Source organism: Pseudogymnoascus verrucosus, assembly GCF_001662655.1.
Source record: "Pseudogymnoascus verrucosus strain UAMH 10579 unplaced genomic scaffold scaffold_64, whole genome shotgun sequence".
Taxonomy (NCBI): Eukaryota; Fungi; Ascomycota; class Leotiomycetes; order Thelebolales; family Thelebolaceae; genus Pseudogymnoascus; species Pseudogymnoascus verrucosus.
This window is the reverse complement of record NW_017263715.1, coordinates 88,369-103,633: the sequence shown is the minus strand read 5'-3', so window position 1 is coordinate 103,633 and position 15,265 is coordinate 88,369. Positions and strand designations below refer to the sequence as shown.

The 15,265-nt window shown below is 48.9% G+C and overlaps 4 protein-coding genes across 4 annotated transcripts; 2 read left to right on the top strand and 2 right to left on the bottom strand.

Moving 5' to 3' along the window:
- On the bottom strand, positions 1-4,532 carry SKI3 (SKI complex subunit tetratricopeptide repeat protein). The gene is made up of 2 exons (XM_018278816.2): positions 4,326-4,532; positions 1-4,197 (listed from the first exon to the last, which is right to left on the bottom strand). Exons 1-2 carry the CDS (start codon positions 4,442-4,444, stop codon positions 69-71), a joined length of 4,248 nt encoding a protein of 1,415 aa, XP_018126084.1. The 5' UTR covers positions 4,445-4,532; the 3' UTR covers positions 1-68.
- Positions 4,533-4,638: 106 nt separating this feature from the next.
- Positions 4,639-7,666, top strand: VE01_09401 (uncharacterized protein). The gene is made up of 2 exons (XM_018278815.2): positions 4,639-6,710; positions 6,762-7,666. Exons 1-2 carry the CDS (start codon positions 5,073-5,075, stop codon positions 7,407-7,409), a joined length of 2,286 nt encoding a protein of 761 aa, XP_018126087.1. The 5' UTR covers positions 4,639-5,072; the 3' UTR covers positions 7,410-7,666.
- A 249-nt stretch (positions 7,667-7,915) lies between these two features.
- On the bottom strand, positions 7,916-11,603 carry VE01_09400 (uncharacterized protein). The gene is made up of 6 exons (XM_018278814.2): positions 9,987-11,603; positions 9,433-9,915; positions 9,139-9,379; positions 8,586-9,087; positions 8,349-8,524; positions 7,916-8,298 (listed from the first exon to the last, which is right to left on the bottom strand). The coding sequence occupies exons 1-5, from the start codon at positions 11,382-11,384 to the stop codon at positions 8,503-8,505; spliced, it is 2,646 nt and encodes an 881-aa protein (XP_018126086.1). The 5' UTR covers positions 11,385-11,603; the 3' UTR covers positions 7,916-8,298; positions 8,349-8,502.
- A 595-nt stretch (positions 11,604-12,198) lies between these two features.
- VE01_09399 (uncharacterized protein) lies at positions 12,199-15,250 on the top strand. The gene is made up of 3 exons (XM_018278813.2): positions 12,199-12,607; positions 12,652-14,236; positions 14,288-15,250. Exons 1-3 carry the CDS (start codon positions 12,582-12,584, stop codon positions 15,089-15,091), a joined length of 2,415 nt encoding a protein of 804 aa, XP_018126040.1. The 5' UTR covers positions 12,199-12,581; the 3' UTR covers positions 15,092-15,250.
- Positions 15,251-15,265: the final 15 nt, after the last annotated feature.

Below are 15,265 nucleotides of genomic sequence, written 5' to 3'. Positions count from 1 at the left end.
GTCACCATTTCTATTTTCATGACCATACATAAATCTCGTTATAATGTCTAATCTACCATGATACCCAATCACGGCTCCACCAAGGCAGCCAGTGTATCCCACCCCTCTCTCCTCCACGGCGCAAACATAACCCCACGTTGCGCATCCCCCACTTTCCCTGTACCTGCAAACGCCCTTCCAAGTTCCGTTGCCTCCACAAGACCATAGGGTGGAGCAGACTTAACAGCAGTCCGCAGAGCCATCTCGCTCGCGTACGGATCTCCGCTCAAATCAGCCATTCTGGTCCATCCAGGGGGCTGGTTCGGGAACAAAAACACATCCGTCTGAACCTCTCTCAGAACCGCAGCCTCTGCATTCTCCTCCTCCAGAGCAGCGGAAGCCCGCAAAAGTTCCCCTACGGCTGCTTGCTGTTCATCCGTGATGTTGGAGCTTGTGCGTAGAGTGTGGAGGTCCTCGATTACGGCGACGAGAGACTCGGTGTCCTCGTTTAATAGAGAGATGGTGCCAAGAAGTAGCACGCTCTGCACGTGGCCTGGGTTGGCATCGATGGATTCAAAGAGGCTATCCGTTGCCTTATCACAAGAGACTTGAGAGCCAGTCGCCCATAGTACTTGGGCCAGAAGGCATATAGCGTCTGGATTGCCCGCTGCTTCGGCAAGGGCTGCCTCGATATAGGAGACTGCCTCAGTGGGATTCTCGGTATGGTAGTATGCGAGCCCAACTGTGAGATGGGCCGACAGCCTACACTTTTGGCGCTGGTCAGGTGTGAGCTCGTTTCCAGCGTCTTCTGCGCTAAGCTGGAGGGATGTCTCTCCGCTGTTGATCGCTGACGTGTAGTCACCCGCTGTGAACTGTGCGCGGGCAAGGTCTGCTCGAGCAAGCGCAAAACGGGTGAGAGATACCGGGGACTCGGTAACTTCGTAGTCAGCCTCGATATTAGTTGAGATAGTTTCCAGGATGGAAAGAGCCGCCATGGTGTTTTCGACTCGCTCGAGGAATACGCTTGCGAGATGTTGATAGGGGATTTCTGTTGGAGAGAGGATCTGGAGCTGATTGAGAGCGAAGATCGGCTGGACAAGATCTTCAATTCTGGATTGAGCAGAAGCGCCGAGGAGACTGTCAAAGGTCGAGAGGGCATATTGGCGGTTGGTAAGGGTAGAAGACGAATCGGATATTTCTATGGCATGGGTGAACAGAAGGCGTGCCTCCTTGGGGTCACCAAATAAGAGAGCAACGAGGCCTTGTCCAACCCATGCGTGGCCAAACTCAGGGTCTGTTGATTGCGCCCTAGTGAAGGCCTCGTTTGCCACTTGGTGGTCGTTTTGCAGCAAGGCCAACGTGCCTAGGTTTGTCCAGGCTTGGGCGCTTCTCTCATTCAAGAACAAACTTCTCACAAAGGAATGCTGAGCGACCCTCGGCGATAGCTCACTTGTGACAACGCCCAAAGAGTTCCAGAAATCTGCGTTGCTAGCCTCAAGTTCAATGGCTCGTTTGAAGCATCTGACTGCCGCTTTCAGGTACCTTGTAGATTTCTTGGCTTTCGGACGAAGACAAACGTGTGCTCGGTATTCCGACCAGCCCAGGTTGTAATATGCAACAGCTTGGGCATGGACTTCGCTGGCGGAAGCTTGTATGGCTCGCTTATGGCAAAGCAACGCGCCGTGCAAGCATCGTGTAAGGTTAACTGCTGCCTGCTCGTCATCAGGGAACAATCCATCGGCTAAGACGACATCCTTTCCAACACCGTCGATGTCTTCGAACAACGTAGAGCTCTCTCCGGCGTCTTCGGTCTGGAAGATTTCTTTTATCACAAGGTGAGGAAAGTCAGGTAGACGGCCTTGTACCCAGGAAAATATAGAGCAGGCATCACCAAGGGACTTCCAAATATTGAAAGCATCATACCCCCGACTAATGAGCGCTTGTGCCAAATTAATTGCGTCTGTGGCCAGCTTAGCGGATCTCCCAAACAGTCCCTTGTCGATACTATCCCAAGCACTTTCCACGTAGGTTTGAATCAAAGCCATTTCAACTCCCAATTCTTCGGGCTTCAGATCCAGAACTTCTGTGTACCGCTGTATAGCATCATCGTAAGAACCCAGCTCTCTTTTAACATTCGCCAGCATGTACTTAGCAAACCAGGTGTCGCCAGTGTTTTGCTGCTCGACCTCCTGTTCGAATGTTTCGGCATGAGTAAACGCCTTTGTTGCTGCGATATATCGCCCCGAGTTGTGATAGCTCTCCCCCAGGCCAACCCAGGAGTGGTAATCCTTAGGTGAGATTCGTAGCGCCGCTTGGAACGAGGCAACACTTCTAGCGTAGTCTTGCTTATTGAGTTCTGCAACACCCAGTGCAGCAAATGGCCAGCTGATTCCAGGCTTCTTGGATCCAGGAGCGGGCTTTACTTTTCCTGAATCGACAACTCTTTGTGATACTACTTCGACAAGCTCCCAGTCGCCCTGCTCTGCAAAGGCTTTAGCCAGGCGTTCGGCAGCGACCACTTCGGCAGATGATAGTTCAAAGGCTTTCTGGAAGCACTTCCGTGCTCGCTTCTTATCCTTCGCGTAGTCGCCAAAAAATATTCCAAGGCTCGTATATGCTGGCGCGAAGTTCATGTTCGATTTGAGAGCAGCCAAAAAGTACGAATATGCCCCAGACCTATCCTTCCGCGCTGCCTTGGATGTGTCCAAATTCCATATGCATATTCCAATGCGGTATTGGGTCTCGGCGCGTAATTCGCGGCTTCGTAAATCCGAACCATCCATTTTTTCCAGACAGGACTCCAGCCCATCGCGTCCAGTTTCGTAATCTCCATTCAAGGCTTTCACCCATGCTGCCTCTGCTCGGATTCTAATATTATTTGGGTCTCTCTGCAGCGCACGCTCGAGGAAATCGATCGCAGAAGGAAAGTCTTCGTCTTCTTCATAGATGAGGCCTACTCCAATCAATGCCGGTGTTGATGTTGGATTCTGTGTCAATAATTCCTCAAAAATTGTCTTTGCTTCTGGGTGGTTCTTGGGCGACTGGTAGTAGACTAAAGCAGTGCCCAGGAGAGCCCTCAGATATTGTGTCGAGTTGGTAAATGGCAGGCCAGACTTAGTACTTTCTGAAGTAATGAGTTTCAGGCCAGCACGCATAAGCTCCACCACACTCTCATGTTCATCTAAGAATGCATAGTACTCTCCCATTACACGGTGAGCAAGAATCGAGCCAGAAGCTTCAGACATGCCCTCTGTCATGAGCAGTAAGCGATCTTCAATTGGGGCACTCGGATCTAGAGGAGCACCCCCTTCATCGTCATCTTCGCTATCGTCAGAGTCTTTGTCCAGTTCGTCCTTCTCCGAGGGCGGCGGAGCTGGAAACGGCGATATTTCGCTCGTCATGTATCCGCTCAGAACCTTTGCGAGCCCACTGCCAGGGAAAAACGAGCTATATTCGCGAAGAATTCCCGCATCCCACTCAACTAAGGTCGGATAATCCGGCCATTCTACACTTATATCCCATGCCAGCTTGAAGGGGTGCTTGATGATAACCATATCACCAGCTAGCTTCTGAACCTTGGCCCGCTTCGACTCTTGGGAGCCCACTGGCGAAACGAGTAGCCCATCGTAACAGCGCTGCAAGAGCTTTTCTTCGTATTGCCGCCTGATATCGTCGTCATTTGACCAGTCGATAATTTTGCTGTAAATATCCTCGAGGGGGCTTTCACTGAATATCTCACGTCGGACTTCAAGAGTGACTTGGTTTATCTTGGCACCTAGTCGAGTTCTCCGTTCACCTATTTCCTTGTTCATACGCTCCTTTTCATCGGCCTCGGTGATTTGGGCGATTGTTTGGTACGTATATGAAGGGTGTGGGATTCTTCCCTCGAGGTAATCATACACTGGACTGGTGGGCAAGAGTACTTCCAGTGATTTGAGATGCTGTCTTCGAGTGCCTTGATTCTTTGCAAAGGCCGTAAAGGTGTCGATAACGGCTTGACACTTGTATCGGTCGTCCAATTCGACATATATTGTGGCCAATCTTGTAGCAGCATTTTGGTACGCGTCAACTTTTGCGCTACCTTGATTCTCATATAGCTTTATAAGGCCTTGCCATGCTTGGGGGTCTTCTGGCTTTGATTTTGTCGCTCGGTCATATGCCTGCTCTGCTTCTGCAACCTTATGTAGTTTGTCGTATGCAAAGCCCAAGAATAGGTTCCTGTTTGGTGTCAGAAATGGTCCAACCCCTACAGCCACTGAAGCCGAATGAAAGACATGTTGCTCAATAGCAACAATTGGTATTTCCTAACAGCCACAGTAAATATCAAGAATAAGGTGGTGACGAACCCTTGGTAGTGTTGTGGATCGTTAGCTAGGAGCTTCTGTGCTTGGGAAACAGCGTCATCATAATTGCGCGCCTGGATCGCTGAGCCGATGGATTTCAGCGCGGCCTTGTTCGTTGACATTGTCGAAAATTTCACCTTCGGACATGTCCGACGTTCAAATCGTACTGTTGTGCATCCCAATACTACGTCAATATTTGTTGCTCTGGCAAGTGGGGGGTATTATGAGCTTCATCCAGATCTCACAGCCTTGTCCCGCATCACCGGAACATCTCTTCCCCGGATTTCTAACCCATGGCTCGGTCATAAGGTTGCTGGTTATACGAGCGGACCAATCAGACGCGCGTCTTAGCCTACCTCCAGGGTCACTCACTATCATGGCCCAGACTTGGTTGACGACCTTGGCTTTGCTCCATCATGACTGCGCACAGAATTGACGACTACATCTTACGCCTGCCCTGACATTCGAAGTATTTATATAGCACACAAGGATTCCACGCTCTCTAGAGTCATAATTTCGACTCCTTATCCCTTAACGAAGAGAACGATCCAATCCTCACGATTCTTGGGTACATTAATGACATCCAGCGGCCCACGAACGATTTGAGTCCGAGAAACCCGCCCAATTTATACCTCGGCCTTCTGATGCTGTTGAGAGGCTCCCTGAATATCTATATATAACGAAAAGGCGCATCTGCCTTTCGGGAACCGTCGCCGCTCGGATACTACTTGCAGCTTCACGCAGCACGACATGTCGCAACTACGACTTACGATTGAGGATGGTGAATTTCGTGACTCCCACGGCAGACAAATAACCATACGCGGAATCAACGTTGCTGGCGATGCAAAATATCCAAGCAAACCCGAGCAACCATCCCATATATCAGCGGACTTTTTCGAGGGGGACAATGTCGAATTCCATGAACGCCCATTCCCGCTCGAAGACGCCCACATCCACTTCTCCCGCTTGAAACGCTGGGGCTACAATACTATTAGATATGTCTTTACCTGGGAGGCAATCGAACACGCGGGGCCCGGCATATACGACGAAGAGTGGATTCAGCACACCATCTCAGTGTTACGAGCAGCAAGGGAATATGGATTCTACATCTTTATGGACCCCCATCAGGACGTCTGGTCTCGCTTTTCTGGGGGCTCTGGAGCGCCTATGTGGACGTTATACGCTGCGGGTTTGAACCCGGAGGCTTTTGTTGCCACAGAAGCTGCCCTGGTTCACTGCATGTATCCTGAACCAGAGAAATTCCCGAAGATGATTTGGTCGACCAACTATACAAGGTTGGTCTGCCAAGTCATGTTTAGCCTCTTCTTCGGCGGGAAGGACTTTGCACCCAAATGCATTATTGACGGCATCAATATTCAAGACTATCTGCAGAATCATTTTTGTGGTGCACTGGGCCACCTGGCACAAAAGATCCACGAGGCCGGCGACCTAGAAAATGATATAGTCATAGGATGGGAAAGTATGAATGAACCCAGTAGAGGGTTGATTGGTTATAATGACCTCTCTGTCATACCGAGTGAGCAAAAACTCCAGAAAGGTACTTCGCCTACCGCTTGGCAAGCGATCCAGTTGGGATCTGGAAGGGCATGTGAGGTTGATACGTGGGATATCGGTGGAATGGGCCCATATAAATCCGGGCGAGCATTAGTTGATCCAGAAGGAAAATCCGCATGGCTGGATGCCGACTATGATGATTCTAGGTATGGTTGGAAGCGGGAGCCTGGATGGAAACTAGGGGAATGTATTTGGGCACAGCACGGCGTTTGGGACCCAAAAAATGACGTCCTACTCAAGAAGGACTATTTCAAGACGAATCCTCGAACTGGAGAGGTTCTTGGAAATTATGAGAGCTTCACCAATACCTATTTCATGGATTATTACAGAAAGAACAGGGACACCATACGGGCAATCCACGGGGATTCCATTTTATTCTGCCAGCCACCAACTCTCGAAATTCCACCGACTATTAAGGGAACGGTGGATGATGACCCAAAAATGGTTTACGCTCCTCATTACTATGACGGTATCACGTTGATGACGAAGAAGTGGAATCGCTTCTGGAACGTTGATGTTTTGGGAATTCTCCGTGGCCGGTACCTGAGCCCGGCCTTTGCGATCAAAGTTGGCGAGACAGCAATCCGCAACTGTTTCAGAGATCAAATGTCAGCTATGAAGAAGGAAGGTTTAGATAATATGGGCAATCACCCATGTGTCATGACCGAATTCGGCATCCCTTACGACATGGACGATAAGTATGCGTATAAAACAGGTGATTACTCGAGCCAGTCGGGTGCATTGGATGCGAATCACTTCGCTGTGGAGGGAAGTATGATGGCTGGCTATACCCTGTGGGTTTACATGTGCAATGTGAGCCCCTCTTTGTATCTTTGCGCCTAACAATTCACTGACAACCACTAGAACACACATGCCCTCGGCGACCAATGGAACGGCGAAGATTTCTCCGTCTTCTCCCTGGATGATCGTCTCCTCCCTCAATCTGCCCTCCCCGTCTCCGCCTCCAATGCCTCCATTGTCAATGCATCATCCGCTACCCTCGGCGACTCATATATCAACTCCCGGAACCTAAAAGACAACTTAAAGACACCATCAATTTCCTCCGTTCCCTCAAACGCCCCTGAACTCACTGCTGCGCCCGGTTACCGCGCCGCAGAAGCCTACGTCCGACCCTCCCCCATCGCCACAGCCGGAAAGCTTCTTCAGTCGGGCTTCGACCTGCGGAACTACACCTTCACTATGCGCCTTACTGCCGACAGTGCGACGGCAGAGGATACGCCAACCGAGGTTCTCCTGCCCGAATTCCACTTTCCGAGTGATAAGTGCGTGGTCGAGGTGAGCGGAGGAAAGTGGAGTATCGGCCATTTCGACGAGGATGGTGGGATGACGCAGAAGCTGAAGTGGTGGCACAATGAGGGTGAGCAGTGGCTGAAGGTCGTTGGCGTGCGGAATATTATTCAGGGCGCAGGACCGAGCGGTGGGGAGGAGGAGATGGGCTATTTGTCCCAATGCCAGCAGGCTGTTTATGGGTCTAAGTGCTCTGTGATGTGAGCAGGACGTTGACCAGGAGGATAGGTCTGGCACACGAAATGTATATATGAGTTTGGTGCGAATATGGATAGAGCACCATCAGCTACTGTCTGCCTTTCTTGTTTTGGAGCCGCTTACATGTTATAGAATGTAGGCGGCTCCCATAACGAAATTCACGAACATTCGCTCTTTACGTAGCTTAGTCGTTACTATAGTATTTAGTAACCAGCGATTCAAATATTGGTTATTGATAAAATAAATTGCAAAAATTGACATGGCAAAAGAACCAGATTTCTAACTGATGTACGAGCTAGCTGATGTACGAGCTACGGGCATGGCAACAAAAACTTGCTCACAGGCACCGCAGCAGTCCAGCGTGACGTAATGAACGACAGGAAAATAAACACTGGGATATATCATTAGTTAAAGCTGATGGCTAATGACATTGCCTGTATCGTTATTTAGTTTCCTGAGATTTAACTGTCTCAGGTGTATTGTATTTTTAGTTTATTTTAATATATGTTACCAAGAAAAATAAACCTAACGAACTACAAAAAACAACCAAGATGAAGCACAGAATCGCCACATTATTAAATAAAGTCTACATACGAAGCAAACGAGCCCTATATATTGGCCAAAAAAAGGACTACAGCTAACCTACAGCTAACCGTTGATCTGACAACTTTCAGCCCCAGCCAAACTTCTCCATATACGAACAGCTATTCCGATTTATCACCTCAGTAACTACTAGCAAACAAGCCTTCAGAATTGGAAAAACACAACAGCATAGTTAAAAAGCAACCCGACAACTCGAAGTTCTTATTCATCTCTTCTTCAAATGAATTCGATTGATCACATCAGTAAGTTCATCCTACCTAGCCATGTGCGCGAGATCAGACAGCCTCAGCTCCTATAGATGCCAAATAAGCACAAACACAAAAAGTAACGGGTAGCCCTTACCTCAGCTGAATAGTTTATACACTGCGGCATCGCTGAGATGTGTTGAAGCAACGTGGGGTGAGGTGTAGGTCCATGTCCATTTTCAAACTCATGTCGGCCATTGGACGCGTCCATGGTAAACCGTATGGGCAAAATGGGCTGCCAAGGCAAAGGCTTATTTTCGTTTTCCGCTCTGCCTGGAAATGATTAGCACCCTGAGGCCAGTTTAATTACACGGATTAAGTTATAGGAACTAACTCGGCGTTTTCTGAAGTTGACTGCTCAAAAAAGTTTGTTGCATAGGATTTTGGCGCGTTCGCTTCGGTAGAAAGCACGGATGAACTCGGTTTTGGAGAGATTCCACTAGGGCCAAAACCGCCAAAACCGGTCTGTGAAGTCTGAGATGATGATGGCGGCCTAGCGGCTGACCCAAAGAGACCGGTTTCAGGGGTTAAGCCTAAAGAAGCGCCAAATCCAGCATTGCTGGAAAGACCTTTGGATGGCGTTCCACCTCCAAAGAGGCCGGTTCCAGAAGAGGCACTTGGAGGATCGCCAGATGCAGAATTGGTAGAAAGGCCTTTAGATGGCGTTCCACCTCCAAAGAGGCCGGTTCCAGAAGAGGCACTTGGAGGATCGCCAGATGCAGAATTGGTGGAAAGGCCTTTGGATGGCGTTCCACCTCCAAAGAGGCCGGTTCTAGAAGAGGTGCTTGAAGAAACGGCCGATTCTTTAAATGGCGGGTTCAACGGAGCAGTTGCGACTAGGATATTAGTCTCATAATCTCGCCCATACAAGACAAAGATATACTCACAGGACTGAGGACGCATAGCGTACTGTCTGCATATCTGAGCCCCGGTTTCCAAGGTGCTTAACTTTGAAAGAATTTCCTCGCGCTCTTGCATCTTCTCCTCGGATTCTCCGGCTATTTTCGCCACGAGATCTGGTGGCATGCGGAAAACTGCGGTTGGGCACAGGACCTCATCTAGTTTTCGAACAATTGGCGCTTGGATGGCCAAGGTTGGCACATTGTCCATGAATAACTTCATTGCAACCTGCACCATGTTAGCAAACTACGTAGTGATGTTGTGCAAACTGTTATATTAACCTCGTAATAGGCCATCATGTTGTCAAAGGCATCTTCGGCAGCAATCGTGTCCATATCAGCCTTCACCTCGGGTTTCAAATTCATTACGAGTAGAGTGATGTCCTCCACTGATAGCTTTTGGCCGGCTTTTACAACACCTAGCAGTTTTTGTTGTATCTCATCCTTTGTATCCTTCTGCTGAAGCTTCTTCCTGTTATCCATGAAGTGGTGATTGGTGGTGAAGGGATGCTCCTTATGAACCTCAAGAAGTTCGTCCAGTTTGCCGTATGCCGTCTCTAGCTTTTGCGCCATGACGGGTTCAAGCCACAGACGCAAGATCTTTTCGCGAACATCATCATCGGTCAGGTGCTGGAGCACAAGGTCAAGAAATCTGTTCGTAATTTCCCAGGTATTCTTGATATGCATCCGAGCAAGTGTATCCCATGGGCGGCTATATTCACGGAAAAGTTCTCCCACCAAGAGTGGATTCGGAAGACCAGGCAGCTATATCCAAATTTGTTAGCATTCGAATCTACATAGGATTGCTTCTGGGCATAAAGTAGGGGAGCTTTCACCTCTCTTCCACGGCTTCTCTTTAACAATCTACAGGCATCTGCTATGGCCTCCTCACGGGTTCGACGTTTAGTATCGAATGTAAATCCAACGGTATCGAATGATCGTTCCCCGATTGTCCATTGACAACCCTTTTTCAGCAGGTTATCAGCAAACCCAAAGTGTTTGTCCATCAAAATGGCGCAAAGACGTTTCTCAGACAATTCATCACTTTGGAAAAGTCGTTTCTCCCGCAGTTCATCACTATGGAAGAAATCATTGTCATAATCGCCCCGAACGGCCGCTTGGCAAATTGTCTGAAAGGTTTGACTTAATTGTATCAGGAATGAACGCTGGTCGTCAATCGAAGTGCGGCTAGGTCCAAGTTTGTCCTTTGAAGCTCTGGCAGTAAGGATCCGCTGCTCGATATCATCCACGAGGCGGGGCAACTCAAGTCGAATCTGGTTGAAGAGGATCTTGCTTAACTGAGTACGCAGTGATTCAATGCCTACGTTCTGCGATGGTAAACTCTTGAAATTGCTACCCTTGAAGAATGCTTTCTCTTCAGTGTTTCGAGTCTCGAGTGTAGATTCCAGGGATTCCTTATGTGCAGAGTCAAGGTTTTTAACAACATGCCAGCCCAGTCGAAACTTGACTCGTTCGTTTCTGGCTAATTTAACAAATGAGTCTTCTGATTCTGATCCTTTTACGAGCGTATCAGGCTTGGTGATGATGCCTAGGGTTCGAATTCCTTGGGGATCGACCTCTCGAGCTCGATTGAGAATAACCTGGACGTTGATGTCGTACTTGGCAGATACGATAGCGAGAATGATGCTTCGAGGACTTTTCAAATAATCCGATACTAATTCAGTGACAAGTTTGACGTCTTCCGGTGTTTGTTGTTCAGCTTCGATGTGTGAGTGAATGAGGCCAGGAAGATCGACGAGTGTCAGCTGCGGTTGAGATGGTCCACAGAACTCGATTCTCAAGATATCTTTTGAGAATGACTTTCCCGGGACATTGAGCATGGCATCCTTCGCTTTGTCAAACAAGTCAGGAAAGTCGTCTGGTGTGCTTAGTTGGTGACGAAACTTCAACAACTTCTCTCGATCGGCTTGTTCTCGGTCTCTGGAAGGGACGACAGACACTGATATCCTGCTCTCTGGCGACCGGCGAAGTATGACTTCGGTTGCGAATCGAGTGCAGGTGTTTTCCTTTCTAGGAAACGGAATACCAGAAATGGCCTCTAGCACAGAGCTCTTGCCACTGGATTGATCTCCGCATACAATCAGTTGTGGAAGAGCTGTAATCTCGCCAAGGCCTTCAGCACGAAGAGAATCGACGATGTTGAGAAGCTCCATTTGTTCTCCAGTCTGCAGTGCTTTCAAAGATGGTAGCTCCATATCTGCGGAATCCGTCATGGTGAATTCCAGAGTATGATAGCAAACGAGTCGTGACTGATCTTGAGGAAAGTTGTGAACTGGGAGCAGAATATAGTACAACAACAAGTGAAAGAATTTAGAAGCAGTGCTAACAAAGACAAAGAAAATAGACGCTGGAAGCTCAAGTAACTACTTGTGTATCTCTCTACAGTAGCAGGTAGTGCAAATGTTTCGCTGGTTAAGAACTGTGGAAATTCTATGGGACATGAATCTTCATTTATACACCACGTCTGGAAAGATGATGGGTTGGATCGGTGGCATTGTTTTGTTTTTGGCGCCGGGCCAGGCTGAGCTGCATCGGACCTTGCTTCATACGCTTCATCTCCGAACCACTCCGCAGCTTCCTAGCATGCTAGTAGAGCTAATTATGAGGTAAACCTCAGCCGACGCTGGGGCATGAAACGGGACGAACCAACCCCTGTGCTGCGGGCCGCTGGGAATGGAACCTGGGTGTTGGAATATGCACGCGCTTAACCTACTTCAGACACGTTCCAACAATCCAACATCAGCCACAATCCACCGCCGGAACGAACTAAAATCATATCCATAGCATGAACCAAATACTTTACCTGTGCCTATATTCAAAATTAACACATTGGTCTCTGTGATGTATTCCAAGTTTTGTGGGGTCAACAATCCTTTACCAAAACAACTAAGGCTGGCGGTGGGACTACGAGGCTGACAGGCACATTGACGTATGAACAGGCACATTTTTCAGCCTCGTCAGCCCCCTGTCGTTAACCTTGTTGCTGCCTGGACCGCCACCACCATCAATCTTAAGAATGTCCAGCTCAGTTTCGAATCATAACATTTCGATGATCCATACAATTTAACGACCATTGCAGTTGGGTTGACATCAATAGGAAGAATTATGCTTTAATTTTCACCTTTTTGAAGGGATTCTTTGTTAGTGATTGTGAGACAGTTTGCGCTGGTGTTGCGACCAATCGCTTGCCTGTTGGCAGCGTTTGTTGTGACAAACTTTCTGCTGCCTGTTGTGACCTAATAACTTTACCTGGAGCAAACAACTTCAGTCGTTTTGGTTATCAATCTGGACATTTCCACGTGCGCGGCGTGCTGGATGGTCGATCCGTACTACAAGTCGTTTCATCAAAATCATCAGATCATATCATATTATCCTAGCTAGATCGGTCTTTGGACCCTGAAATCCTGGTCATGGCAGGCTTCCCGAATCTTGCACAGTATGTGGCCCCAAATTTCATCATATTATACTAATGCTATCTAGGCTCATGGGCAGTGACATTGTGACAGTATACGTCGGACCTAGAGAGAAGCGTTACTCTGTTCACAAGACACTCCTTACATCGCAGTCGGAGTATTTTGAAAAGGCTCTAAATGGCAAATTCAAGGAGGCCGATGAGCAGACGATCCGCCTACCAGAGGATAGTCCAGATGCCTTTGACCTTTTAATCGGCTGGCTGTATCAAAATCAGATCCCTGTTTTAGGATATGGACCAGGACCTTTCGACGAGTTTCCCAGAGGTATATTTGTGGGAGCAACCAAGTTAGGAAATGCTGCCCTCCCACCAAATCGTGGGACAGGCAGCGTTGCATATCGAGCGCATGAGGAGGTATCAGCAACAATATTCGTGCAGCCACAGGGAAATAATAATATGCGAGATCGATTCGACCACATTGGCACCCAGACAGATTATAATCAATATTCCCCAGAGGAGCTTCGATTAGAAGACTACGCTCTCAACCATCGCTTCTCAGATTTTTCACGACCATCGCCAGAAAATGCTGTCATACCTCAGCCCTTTCCAGTTTCGCCTGGTCGAATCGACGGCATCCCTTACTGTTCACCGATCGAACCGATTATGGAGTCCGAGGAAGCCCACCAACTGGCGCTTCTCCGCCTTTGCTTGTTCGCAGAGACAATATGCTGGACGAACCTTTTCAACATCGCTATGAGTACCTACATACAAGGCGAGAGTTTCCTGGCACCCCGCCCAATGCCCACGGAGCATATAGAACTCATCTACGAGCGGGCGCATCCAGAGTCCCCTTGTCGCAAGTTCGCAGCCTATGCAACTATATCGCAAATTAATGCTGCTGGTCAGATTGATAGGAATATGGACTTGGTAGAACAATGGCCGTCCTTCCTTGAAGACATCTTCAAGAGACTCCGCCTTGGTGTGGACGTGTCTCTTGCCCACAAGCCAAAGGTGAATGGAGCCTGTGATTACCATGTCCATGATGCCAAACATCGGCCAGAGGACTGTCCAGCGGTGAGTGAGACTCGAAGGTTCATACTAAACGCCAGGGCTCCAACGAGGCAAACGTTTGTTACGAAACCCCAAAATTCGGCACGTTCTAGTGGTGGTGGTTCTGAGAGCACTGGATCGGGAGATGGCGGCACAACTGTTGGATCATCTGGTGAAATAAGATATACAACGTATCTTCCAAACACTGGGTATACCACGAGAACGTTAGGATACGATGATACTACCGGTGGCCCTCCACACGACACCTTCGGCCGCCCCGGTGATACCATGGATTGGGGGGGACCGTGGCTGAAGGGAGCTGGCTTCGGCCAGACGCCAACACAAGGGTTTGGGACGGGTGGCTTTGGCAACAGTAGCGTTCCGTTTGGTACACCGAGAACAGCCTTCGGCACTAGCGGTCCGTTTAGTCACTTTGTGGGTGTTGCTGCTTCAGCTTCGACAAATCCAACGACAACAGGAGCCTCTTCGTCATCTGCCCAAGGCGGTGGACTTGATTCCAGTGGTACTAATATTTTATCTCCACAAGCATCAGCTACTGCACCCCTATCGGCGAACTCAAGCCCCCCACAGGCTCCAGTTTCTGTAAGTATTACGGCGGAGACTGGCCTAACATATTTAGCTAATATGAACCAGACCGAACCTACCGTTAGCCATAATTCGGCGGCTGCACCTAATACGCCCGCCTCCACTGCTGCGTCTCCCGCTATAACGACACCTGCGGGTAGCTCGTCTGAAGCCGGGGCATCGAACGCTGCACCCCAAAATGATACCGGCGACGGTACCGGATCTATAAGCCAGGGGTCAAACCCAATCTTTGGCAGGGTCTCCCCGCTCGCCTCCCCTCTTCCATCCCTAACGGCAAGATCGACCAGTGCCGGAGGTATCTTTGGTCAAAGGCTAGCCTCAAGCTCATCAACAACCAACCCCGGCTCATTCTTTCCAACTTCTGGACCCGCAGCTCGCACGAACATGCCCACTAGCAGCGGATTTACGATGTTTTCACCACCTCAGTCTTCGTCCACTTCTGGCTTTGATGCTAGTAGAGCTGCACCCCCAAGCACAAATACGGGATCGACATCACCATTCGGTTTGCTTGGAGCCCGCTCGACTCCGGCTCCCAGCTCGCATTCTCTCTTTGGGTCTACTTCCAGAGCCCCCGATGCGGGCGTACCGGCACAATCCTCATCGTCTAATCCTTTTGGATTTAGGAACGAGCCCAGTGTTTCACCATCTAATGCTGCCACCACTGCCACACCATCAAATGCCGGAACTCTTTTTGGATCTCCACCAACTAATCTATTTGGATTAAGAAACGCGTCCAATGTGTCGCCCTTGAACTCTGCCACCGGATTCGTACCACCAAAACCCAAAAATCTCTTTGGAATAGCTCCTGAAGACTATAATACGAACCTTCCAGATGAGGGTTCTGACCGATGATGCCACTGCCAGGCCACAAAATAGCAGCACTCCTACACTATTTTCCATTTATCTATAGCTACGAAGACTGAGGTTGAGACGAAATGAGCGGCTTCTTCTGATGATGTTTAGGATAGTGGTTATTTTTGGAGAGCAATAAATGAGCGACTTTATCTATTATAATCTGTGCATTTA